General features: G+C 35.5%; 1 protein-coding gene across 1 annotated transcript; it reads right to left on the reverse strand.

Annotated features, from left to right (window-relative positions):
* Positions 1 to 29: 29 nt before the first annotated feature.
* On the reverse strand, positions 30 to 12,529 carry CCDC152 (coiled-coil domain containing 152). The gene is made up of 8 exons (XM_066569077.1): positions 12,443 to 12,529; positions 11,259 to 11,364; positions 5,033 to 5,101; positions 3,861 to 3,925; positions 2,343 to 2,445; positions 1,511 to 1,638; positions 511 to 597; positions 30 to 152 (listed from the first exon to the last, which is right to left on the reverse strand). Exons 1-8 carry the CDS (start codon positions 12,527 to 12,529, stop codon positions 30 to 32), a joined length of 768 nt encoding a protein of 255 aa, XP_066425174.1.
* Positions 12,530 to 12,741: the final 212 nt, after the last annotated feature.

The following is a 12,741-nucleotide window of genomic DNA, read 5'->3' on the forward strand; positions in this document are numbered from 1 at the left end:
GAAACACTGAAATACTTCAAGTCATTTAGTCAGAATCTCCTCCGTTTGAAGGGCAGGTCTTGGCCTTTATTAAGACGTTGCTCCAAGTCTCTTATGGTATTTCGTAGAATTTCAATTTCCTTGTTTTTCTCTTCCTGGAGATGCTGCAGCTTCTGTAAAAGTACAGGCAAAGGCTTCAATCTTAAACATCACATAAAATTATGTAACAATTTGTTTTGCTACTGCAAGTAAACTATATTCTAATAAGAATATTTTCCTCAGTATTTTATATCACAAAATTACAAAAACTATTTCCCCAGAATCCTGTTTTTCTGTCATCCCAAAGTCTTAAGCCTACAAAAAAAAAAACCCAAATCCCAAAACCCGAGCATATGCAGAGTATTATATCAGTGTCACTGATGTCAGATCTAAGTTTCCAGGTTAACAATTCTGTAGGAGAAACCCCAGGGAACTCCTGTTTCAAACACCCTGGAACAGTATCTGTGTGCCACACACTATGAGAGCACCTACCCTTCGATAGATACTTTGTGGCAAGACTGAAGCGTCTGAAAAGGACCTGGTGGTTTTATCCTGAGCTCTTGCCAATTTAGCGTTGAACTGAAAGAATCAGGCAAAGACAAAATGGTGAGAATGAAGGGGGGGGGGGGGGAAGGTGTATTAAATATGTCAAGCATAATTTTCACTTTTTATTAGTTGCATTTTTTTACCTGACAGTAGTAGCAGTAACCCTTTCTACTAAGTCTAGAAAAACAAGGCTACTTATGTTTATTTTAAAAAGAATGCAGTTACAAGCTGTATTTCTTTAAAAAAAAGCCTCAAAGTTTTGCACAAGTGTACAAACACGATTAACTAAAACCATGTAGATAAAATAGATGCTTCTGAAAAAAAGAATAAAATTGAAGGCTTCTCAGCCACATATCTACAGGAGGAGAAAATACAGAAGGTGCTAATATCCTTCAGAACCATCATTCTTCTCTTACGTTCCAAGGATTAGTCAGCCTGAACACTTCCACATCTTAATTCTTTTTTGATGTATTTCCTTAATTCTTTCCTTAATGAGACTGTTTTAAAACATGAGCAATGAAATACAGGTTGAATGCTCTCTCTTAAATCTCTGCAGGATTAGAAATTTTTATTGGAATTTTATTTTAAAATATATCTATTCTCACCATTCAGAAATTACAACCAAGAAAGTTAAGCAGAAAACATTGTTGAATTTTTTAATAGCTCAAAATCTAAAACTGTTTCTAAGTAATTTAATTTGGAACAAGAAGAGAGCAACCTTCAGTCTCCCTACACAGTAGGTGGAACTTGAGTCCTGAGCAGAAGTCAGTTACCATTGTGGAAGGGAGCACCTGCCACTGATTCTCACAAAGGCAATAAATGATTAAGTTTTCTAGATTCCATCATATTACTTTGTTAAGTACTAATTAATATTTTTTCACTACACAGTCTCTTTGCAGTTTACCCAATGCCCAGCTCATCTTTAAGTCAGCTTTGTAATGCATACCTCTATCTGCAGTTTAATTATTTCATTCTGCTTCTCTTCATTTTGGATTTTCAGCTGTCTAGTTAGCTCTAATATTTCCAGTTCTTTTTTCTCTCTCTCTTCTCTATACTCCATTTCTTTTACTTCAACTAGCAACACAGTAACACCAAAATTATTATTACAATAGATGAAAAATTAACATCATTTTCCAAATATTAAAACTTTTCTGAACATCAGGTAAACATTTCACTGGAAGACAATTCAAGCAAAAACCATACTTAAACTATATGAAAACCACACTGTCCTTTTAAAAAGACACCAGTAAGATGGCGTCTTTTTAAAAAAGGCATATAATTTACAAAAACTTTCCTTGTTTTCATGTATATGGATGACCCAAAAAATACTACTTTTTAAGGTTATATCTCTAATGGAGCCAATGAACATAGAAATCAGTTTTTCCTCACTGAAGTATTATTTTTTTGTGAAAATAATGTTCTACTCTCCTGAACACAAATAGAAGATTCAAACAGCAATCTAGCTTATAGTTCAAAGCAAAGTTCCAGTTGACACTTAACTCAAAATTTCATTCCTTCTGATCTTTATGCCGACATTCCCAGCATTTGTTCTAACCATCTGGGAATTTCTGCTCATCCCATGTTGCTGTACTATTGCTTCATTACCACTGTCTGCTCTCTTCATCAAAGATAAAATTGCATTAAACACTGCCCACTTCTAGCATTCACATGTTTCCACTAAGAAGTGGAACTCATATTTATTCTAGACAAAACACAGCATCTACAGGTGACAGGAGGTTTTACCCATTGCTAAAGCATTCAGTCTTCAGAGAACTTACATTTTTTCCTTGTATCGCAATTCAGCTGTGTTATTTCTAATTTGTGGTCTTCCTCTTTGTTTTTAATTTCTGTCATGAGTTTCTCAATTTGATCCTTATGCTCCTGTGAAGGTAAAATGTTTTGTAAAGATCTTTCAGTTTCTGTGCTCTTAGCCTTCTGCAAAGCACAACCATCATGTAAAAATATACAGTACTCTATAATTCAGTACTTGTTTTATCGTCAATCTTGTAAATTTAATTGCCCAATTACACAGTCTGAAGTCCATAGATTGAAAACATAACAGATTTCATTGTATTACAGCTATCTGTTAATATAAAATTGGAAACTGTAGTTCTTAGGAGAACAGGCAAATGGAGAGGTAATATTCCTTTACCAAGAAGAGGATCTGACACAATGATGCAGTTAGTTAAGGGACGACAGTTTCACCTTTGTGGGTTTTTGACTCAAGGATTGCATGATTCGAGTGTGTGTTTTGTTAGTATTGCTTGCACAAAGAATTCCACAATTCCATGTTGGCAGCAGGAGACACATCAGTGATACCAGCAGCAGTGATGCTGCTGGCACTGACGTTCAAAGTTTGAAGATGCCAGTTATAAATTTACTCCAGTAGGAACAGCAGAATTTTCAAGGAATTGTCTGTAGCTGCCACTGTTGAGGTGCTGACTCCAAAGCTCTTGTTGCAGCCTTCTGACACGCACCAGAGCAGTGCCTGAGGGCACTCACCAAGGCAGTCACTGATTGGGGATCAGGATATGGGGACATGGTCAGGTGCCTTCAGAATGACACCAGGAAGACACACCATGCTCACACATGTGTTTAATGGGTGGAATAATAGTTTATCACATCCTTCAGAAGGCATTATTAATTTTTCACTTGAACAGTCAAGATAATAGCTCTACTGCTACTAATACTTAAGTTTAACTCATAGTGCAAACACAGGCAAAGGAAATCAGATCTGCACCCTCCACATGGAGAGAGAAAAGAGAGAACTATGACTAGGGCTGCTGGTTTTACCTCCTTTGCAAAAATGAGTGCCATAGATACAAAGTACAGAGATCATATATGGAATTTATTATGAGGTACAGATAAGAAATAGAGACCTACTATCTTTGTAGTATTTATTCCTCAATAAACTGGACAAAATTCAGACCACGCCTGATTCTCTGGCAGCACAACCAGACATCTTTAATGTGAAAACCCTATTTCCACACGAAATTTTATTTTAGTGCAAGGGATTAGAATGATGAAGCTGAATTTGAATTTAAAGCTAAATACAGCTAAAAAAACCCCAAGTGCATCTTAGATTGAGCCAAAGTTCTCAGCACCAGGGAGTTTTGACCTCTTAGTTCTTCTAACACCTTCTACATGGATACTGTCATGAGAACAACCCTTCTCTTTTTACACATGAAAAACATTAACAGAAGAGCACCAATAGCAAACACTAAACAAAAAGATATACAGCATAATAGAGATGCAGTATTATTCCTTTATCTAAAGAATGATAATTTGTGACATACCTCTTCACATGTCTTTAATTTATCTTCCAAGATGTGAATGGTTCCCTTCAGTCTATCATTTTCATCTACATAAACAAAAACTATATGGTACACTACAAAGTACATTTTGACAATTTCTTTAGCATGAAAGAGGAATAAGGAAATTACTTGCATTTTTTGACTTGGCTGAACTTTGAGGAACTTTTTTTATAGACATTGTAGTCATCATTACAGAACCACATACTCTCTGTTTCCATTTTTTAACAAGAAAAATCATAGTTTAATAATAATATTTACTTGGTATTACTACTTAGAAGTTTCTTTAGTCCTCTGAAAAATTATGCATTCAAGAAAATTTAGATGCAAAGTTCTTTGACTCAGAAAATAAAAGACTATTATCATGGCTACAACAGTTTCAAATGGGAAGATGCAAGTTCTTAAGTACCTGTTTCCCAAAAATCAGAAAACTATGCAAACACAGAATTTAAAGAAAATAGATTTTAAAAAATTATTAATATCAATTTAAGTATTAAAAACATCCGTATACTTCCAATGGTAGAGGTTTATTAATATATATGTTAATATGCCTTGAATGCATAATGGTTATAAAATTAACTTCATGGTGTACTGCTGAGCTGTAGTATAAAGATATAGCAAATGCTTTTTTTTTTTTTTTTCAAGTAAAAATGAGTAGTTGTCAATGTGGATAGCAGCAATAAATGTGGATAACAGCAATAACAGCAATAGTTGTTAATGTGGATAACAGCAATAGTTGTCAATGTGGATAACAGCAATAACATTTAATAACATTATATACTAAGGATTAAGACACGCAGGTTTAACACAGTGATAAAAACTGTGCATAAACACTTGAATAGTCTACAATCCAACAGCTGACTGGTACTTTCTCACCTTTTGTAAAATTGCCTGTGTTATGCTACAATGAATTTAAAGCCCAACTATTGATTAAAATAACCTCCCGGAGGCAGTTACCAAGTAAACTATGGCAATAATGGCAATAGACATTTATGACTGCACACGATTGATTTAAGAAAATTTTTTTTGTTTCTCTTTGCCTACCAGTAAGTTTCTGTGTCTGAAAAAATTCAGTAAACTTAAATGAAAAAATTAAATGCCTGCTCATTTGAAATTACAGTACAGCATACATATAAAATAGCATTTTTTGCCTTTACCTTTCACATTACACTGGTTTTCAATGGTTTGTGTTAGTCCCTTTATCACATTCTGTAGAGCACTGCACTCTGAAAGAAATTTAAGACCCAGTATTTTTGAATAGTGTCTCCACAAATTTACATTTTGCTCACAAAATTTTATCAAATATTTTATAATAATTTTTGTTAAATATTGCTCTAAGTCTTTTTACTGACTGTAGAGATAATTATTATTACGTGGTTACTGCTTAATTTTAGCTTTTAGTTTGATGATTGATTAAAATCAATTTTATGAAGCAATACAAACAATTTCATAAAAGTATTAAATGTTTGTTTCTAGTCAGAAAACAAGTATCTTTTTGTTTTCTGGGCAATACTAGAAGTTTTCCATATCAGGCTTCCAGCAATTTGATGTATTTAATGAAACTGACTTACTTTCCTGACGGTATTTCTTTGCCAATTTTCTTTTTAATACCAAGAGAATCCACTCATTGCAGTCTCTCACCCCTTTTTTACCCCTTTCTTGATGCATATAACATTCATCTTATGGCTCAACATAAGCTTTGAGAGATTCAGAATATGTGCTATGGTTCTATTATCTCATTTTATACAACAGAATTATATATGCAAGCTCTTATCAGTTTACACAGTTGTATTTCATAATTTTATTTTTAAAACTGTATTTTTAATATTCAAACACCATGTGTACTTCCTGTAATACAGGATTTAGTTTTCATTAATATGACTTTTATCCCTTTTGTTCATTGTAAGTTTATCAGTAGAGTCACAAAACTGTCAAAGACTGACAACAGCAGAGGCTCTACAACTGAGGTTGCTTGCTTTTAAAACTTCTCTTTCTCTTTCCTAAGTACCACTGTGTTTCCTAAATGTTTTTTCATTTCCACAACACATAAAAGTTTGCTAAATAACAGTTATTCATCTTATCAAACCAAAGCCCTTTTGAAAACTGTCTATCATATCGCTAAAGACTACATTACAAGTGAGGAAGATGAACTAAGATCCCAGCTAACAGGTTCAGTTTTCCGCTCAGTCTTTTTGACCGTCAGCCTGATCTTCCATCAAGTCTTTTCATGCAACCGAGTAGGTTAGCCAGATACCTTTTTCCGTTCCGTATTTCCAAAAAAAAACCAGTAGAGGGAGCACGAGCAGCACAGAAACATTGCCTGCCCCTCAGTGCCTGTGCCGGATCAAAAGCAGCTGTGGAAAAATCCTATTCAAAGTCGGAATGACGAGATCAGCATGCCCGTCTGTACCAACTAGTTGTACTACAAATTTCCTCCCATTTGAAAATGTATGGAAATTAACTCAGATGCTTGTAATTCATACACAATTTGGAAAGACATCTGAGTCAACACTAGAGCAGCAGCTAGTCTTTAAAAAGAATCACAACTGTTTAAGTGTAAGCCACTCTTTTGTACAGTCCCAAGAATATCTGCTTATCTTTCTTATCTTTAAAGGATATATCTTTGCAAATTTCATATGTACCTAAAGTTGTGACTGGAAAAAAATTCCTGGGAACCCACAAGTTTTGCTTGCCTACATTAAGGAAAAGAAGCAGAATTTTTCTTAATGTTTGCAGCCTTGCAGATCACTGTCATAGCCTCTGCTATGGATCCTGTGTAGCTTATTCCCTGTAAGGAATACTGCCTACATAAAGAAAGACTGAACAGCATAAGTGTTCATCTGTATTTATGATTGATTTTTTTACAGGATAATTACATCAACCACTTTTTTCTTTAATGCCTTAGAAATGTCAAATAAACAAATACGCAACCCTTAAGATGCTAAATAGAACCTCCTTAAGTATTTCACAGACAAAAATGTGATTGCTTTATTCCAGAAAACGACATTAGAATTTAATTCAGAACTGTAGCATCACAAGAGTCTATTTAGCCACCACAGAAAAGGTTTAAGAGTAGAAAATAAAGATGTCAGACTTGTATCTGTCTAAAATGGATCTGCAATTATGTACACAAAACAAAAACTGGTTTTTTGAATCTCATCTTTTTTTAGCAAAGAACGTATCAACAGAAAATGATTAATTTATGACCTTTCAAGAGAGTGTATATGCAGGCCAATCTGCCTTTCTTTTTCCACATTATCCTGGATATAAGTGTTTCACTGCCCTCTCCCTTGATTTTTAGGTGTTTTCTTTTTTCCTTTGCCTTTTTTTTCAGAATTTCCAATCTTCTTTTACCTTAAACAGTTCTAGGAAAGACTTTTGACAAGGATATCAAGGACTCCCCATGTTGTCACTTCTTGAAGATTTCTTGGGGTGTGAAATACTATTTTGTTGTTCTTGTTTCTTTAAACAAAGTGTTCTTCAGCCAGGATAAAATTCCACTTCCTCATCCCACTACCACTGGTAGCTGCAAACCCTACAGGATAGGTGGAACAACAGCCTATCCTTCCACAGCCCTCTTTCTTCCTGCTCCTCTGCTGTAAGAAATATCTGTTGCCTTGGACCAACTCTTCAAAAGATACTTCAGGAGCTGTGGCTGAGTTGGGTTCTGGGAAACAGCTTGGGATGTAAGGCTCGGAGAAATATTTTTTCCAAGCCACAACTGGCAATATCACTCTATAAAAGCTATTCTCACTATTACAGTCTGTTCAGATAATTGTTGCCAGAGTAAAGATTGGAAGTATCAATGCTGTATTTGGTCCCTTGTGCCTCTCCAGTGCTGCAGGGGACCCCTCTATAACCCCATCAACATTAATGGGGATTTGGGGTCTCTTTTAATACCACAGTGCTTTGACCTTTCAAAAGGTTTTTATAGAGAATTTAACTATTAGTTGCAAAAGTTTTAGTACTCTGATTCTGAATATCACACATGCTATTACCTCTTTTGAAGGGTCAGTGTGGAAGATCAATTTAATAAAGGTGCAAAGACCATTTCTATCAAATGCAAAAAGAAAAATAAAAATTGTTTAGAAATGTTATAGACTTACTAATTTATAATCACTACATCAGCCTTTCACATCCTTTTGAGATACTCCTAAAGTCACCACCACTATTCACATGCTCTGCTCATCTCCAGAAACATGTTGACTGTTTACCTGAAGGTTCCTGTGATAGTCTCTGCCACAGTTTATGTCAATTTTCTGTCCTAGAAGTTTTTTTGAAACTCTGCTTTATGAGAACCAATAATGAATACAGTTCAGAACAATAAACTTACAAGCATTTTATGCCCTGATATTTGAAGGGTTTACCTTATTGGTAAGTGCATTATTCTAATAGTTTACCTTACTGGTGAGTACAGATCACAGAACCACAGAAAGGGTCCCTACTGGGTTATCTGGCCCAACTTCTCTGCTCAGGCAGGGCCATCCCAGAGCACACAGCACAGGATTGCACCCAGATGGCTCTTGAATGGCTCCAGTGGGGGAGACTCCACCACCTTTCTGAGCTTAACCTAACAAAGCAGCCATGATAATTGTCTTTATTTCTAAATAAATTCTATCCCTTTGGTGTCTTACTCATATTTTATTTCATTATCATCAAATAGCTTTCAGAATCACCTCTTGGATGTCTCACATTGTTCCAAGTTCCCACTTTTCACTGGTTTTTGTCAATGTTACTAATATCTCTGCAATTACTCTTACTCATTGACCAGGATCCTTGTCTTACAGCAATTCTGCCTCCTGTCTATATCTGCACTATCCCTATAACTTCAATATTGTTGAGTTTTGTTTTTTCCTGACTATCCCTGTTGCTGAAACATTAGTTCATATTTCAGGCTGATTGCTCTGGTATTTTTACTTGGACTTCTACCACCCATGCTTCTTTTTTTTGTCCTGTGTTTCAAAAGAAGCTCCAGAGGCTGTTCTGATCAGTTATATCAGCGTAACTATCTCAACAAATAATTTCTCTCTTATCTCATGAAAGTGAGGCAATACTGCTTACAAAGCTCAAATCTCTCTTCTGACTTTGATCTGTTTTCAGTCCATTCCTCTTGTCATCCCAGCAGCTCTGGTTTCCTGAGTTGTCTCTTTCATTTTCTCTGCTACTTATCATAGGTTCTATAGTAAGAATTATTTCTTCTTTTTGTCCAACTTTTCCTTTCCTTTTTTACAAATTGTTTTATATAAACCCATTCCTTTCTGGTTTCATCAATAAAGAAGCCTCTTCTGTTTCTGAGTGACTGTCCTGCACTGTCTGACTTTTGTGCTGAATAGAGAAACATGTGTTTCTGACTCAAACCAAAGGTCCATCCAGTTCACTATGCCACTTCACAATACACACTATGAGACACTTCAGGAAAGATGAAAAAAAAGCTACATAAATGCGATCATTAGTACATCCTCTCAACTTCCCAAACACAGAATGAAGGGGGACGATGAGAGATACTGGTTTTGTGTTTAAAAGTTTGTTGTTTTCCATTTTTTTTCCAATTTTTTTTGATTAATATATACCTCTGTTATGCACAGGCTTCTGTGGAACTGACTTAACTTCATTTTGTAATGTGTGGCAAAGTTCCTCCTTTTGTTAGCTTTAAATCAATATACAAGTTTTATTTCCATCTAGTTTTTTTATTACATTAGACAATGAATCTTCTATTCTGTAATCACTTTCTCTGTGCCATTCACAATTTTACAGCTATGAGTCATATCAGCTCTATTCTTTGTCCTGGCTGAAAAATTCCCAGCCAACCAGTTTTCCCTCAAATGTCCCAAAATTGTGACCAAACCTGTGAAAGTTCCAGGTGCATTTTCCCCCATGCACGTTCTGGGTGTTTGGCTGGGCACAAGGCCATCTTAGAAAGAGTATAGATGGTGACATTGAAAAAAAGGCTGGAGCAGATTCAGAAATAGCCATCCCTTCTTCCCATGGGAGCTGCTTGTAAACAGAGGCTTTTGCCCTTGGCCTATGCTGCAGTTGTGTGACAGCCACACACTAGACCCTAGTCATGACCTAGGGAGTGATTTTCTGGCTTGACATCAGATCGGCTTCTTCACTTGGGACTAAGTAGAGATCCTTGGGCCATGTCTGGCCTTTTTGTTACCATTTCTGAACTCCATTCTGACTCAGCCTCCTGAGTCACTCTCATCAGTACAGACTTGTTTGTTAATGTAGACTTTTGGCTGACCGTGGCAGTCCTCGCTGGGCCAGCCCTACATGGGCACAGTGGGAGTTAGCCTTGCATGGTTAAACCCCTACATCCATGGTCTTTGTTACAGGAGTAGTTCCTGATTCCTTGTACCTTGCTCCCTCCTTGCAATACCAAGCCTTGCCTCCTTCCCTGTTACTTTTCTAGTTCTGCTATTGTCTATTTTGAGATGTGTGGACCAGAACATGACATAAAAATCACAGACCTTACAGAGTCATAATGCTTATTTCTCTTTTTTTTCATCATCCTGCCTACCACTGTGTTTGCTTCGTCTACTGATATTTTAAGAGAATACAAATATTTTAAGAGAATAAAAATATTTTATGAGAACTGTTTAGAGGACACCAAGACCTCTTTCCTGAAAAGCAGCCGACTAACATCAACAATTGTTTATACAAAATGCCTCCCATTTGTGCTGCTACTGGTCTCCATCTCCCCTACCATCTTGTACCATGAGTTTTTGGTGTATCTGAAGAGATTTATCATCATAAGCAAACTTCACTCACTCAATAACTCAGTTTCAATGCTCCATTTCTGATTATGCTAAATTATCCAAGTCCTAGTGAAGATTGAAATAGAACCCAATTGGCAATATCCCTCCTGTGTGAAACTAAGTTTATTCCTACCTTGCTTCCAAACTTTTAGCAGGCTGACTTCCTAGAGATGAAAGTCCCACAAAAAATGCACCTTTCATCTACTTTACAAACTACAGAAGAATAAGCAACCACAAATCCATGCTAAGCACTAGATATTGTTTCTCATTTCAAATACTCATCTGAAAACAGTTCTAGAATAAAACAAATCTTAATTTTATAGTTTTCCCTGTAATTCCTCCTTTGTTTCACAATTTTTTCATTATGATTATAGACTTATAATTCCCACTTATAAATGGTAAATGGAGTTTTATTAGCATCCATTGAACAGTCCAAATCCTCATAAAATTAATAAAAATATTACTATTTACTATGAGATGGATTTCACTACGATTCAGGGTTAGGCAATACTGCTTTTCCCACATTTTTACCCATGTTATTTTTTATGGCTGAAAATAATGGAAATATCTCTCAGAACTTCTTGAATACATGCAAAAATCATACCTATCTAATAAAGTAACTTACCCTCTTTTACTGATTCCTCCTTTGATTGGCTTAATGTTAGCAATCTGTTACATTTTTCCAGCTGATGAATCAGTAGGTTATTTGCATCATTGATTTCTGATATTTTCTAGAAAATTGGAGAATGACTAACATTATATTACCATGTTTTAAGTTTTGAGTTTTAAGTGAATAAAAAAATTAACAATTCCACAATACTGCAGTCCAAGACTGTAATATTTCCCATTCAGGATATTCCTTTATAGAGAAAAATGATACTAGACTTGAGATCCTTTACTGTTCCAAGTTCCTGCAGAACTAAGAATGCTGACTTACATCATGAGTTATAAACTATTTTCCTGTCAGTCTTGTAGCCCAGAGTCTGGATCAATCCTCTGCAAGGTTCTTTCTACTGCTTAGCATATGAGGCTGTCAACACTCTTGCAGAGCAACAACTTGAACAATATGTGGGAATAGGAACTGGTATAATAAGTTTTTTCCAAGAGAAATGCTAAATTTATTTCAGGTGCTCCTTTTATACTACCTCTAGTATGGATTTGCTGACCAGGAATCAGCGGAAAGCTGATCAACATCAGTCTAAAAGAAACGCAGTACTGATTTTCCTCAGAGGGTCAATCATTTGAGAAATGACACACACATAAGATAAAGGAAATTCAATGCACATGGAATGTAGGAATTTGTGCTCCTGATAAGGCAATGACATTTTTCTAGGACAAGAAAAGACAACTTCTGAAAGAACACCCCAGCACTAGAGCACCTGGTCTAGTGAGAGGTGTCTCTTCCTACAGCAAGGGAGGGTTGGAACTAGATGATGCATAAGGTCCCTTCCAGCCCAAATGATTCTGTGATTCTATGAAAGCAGAGTAATGCAGTTAACCTTCAACACCATCTTCCACAGTCTTCCTAAGAAAGCAAATTTGGCCTCTGCATGATTAAAATTCTAGCACAGAAACAAAGGCTTCTCAGATTTCACTCAGAATCCACTCCTATGTCTCCAGGATACAGTCAATACAAACAGCTTTCCAAAGGAAGTTGGTATTACAAGGCATAACAGTAAGCTGATACAACTTAACATTTTCAAAAAAATTTTGAAAATTTTTTGAAATTTAACATTTCAGAAAAATTTTGAAAATGTCACATAATAATTATAGATGGCAGTCTCAACATTTTTTACCTTCTTCACTTACCTTTTCTATCTCTGAGAAGTCATATAAAAGCTTATCAAGGTTCACTACACTGGTTTTCTTCATAGTTTCTTCATCACTATGATTCATTTATTTCTGGATTGTATAATCAAATGATGACTAGATATATGTAAAAAAATCAATAAATTAATATATTTATCATTCACTCAACATAAAATCTAAGGCAAAAATGTAAGAAGAACAAAGAAGACTCTTTTTTAAATTGAAATTTTATTTTTGCATTGAAGATAAACTTCAGCCTGTTTAAGATCTTGTATTTCTGGGAAATACAATGAATGTCA

The sequence above is a fragment of the Molothrus aeneus genome, chromosome Z (genome assembly GCF_037042795.1).
Source record: "Molothrus aeneus isolate 106 chromosome Z, BPBGC_Maene_1.0, whole genome shotgun sequence".
In the NCBI taxonomy this organism is placed as follows: domain Eukaryota; kingdom Metazoa; phylum Chordata; class Aves; order Passeriformes; family Icteridae; genus Molothrus; species Molothrus aeneus.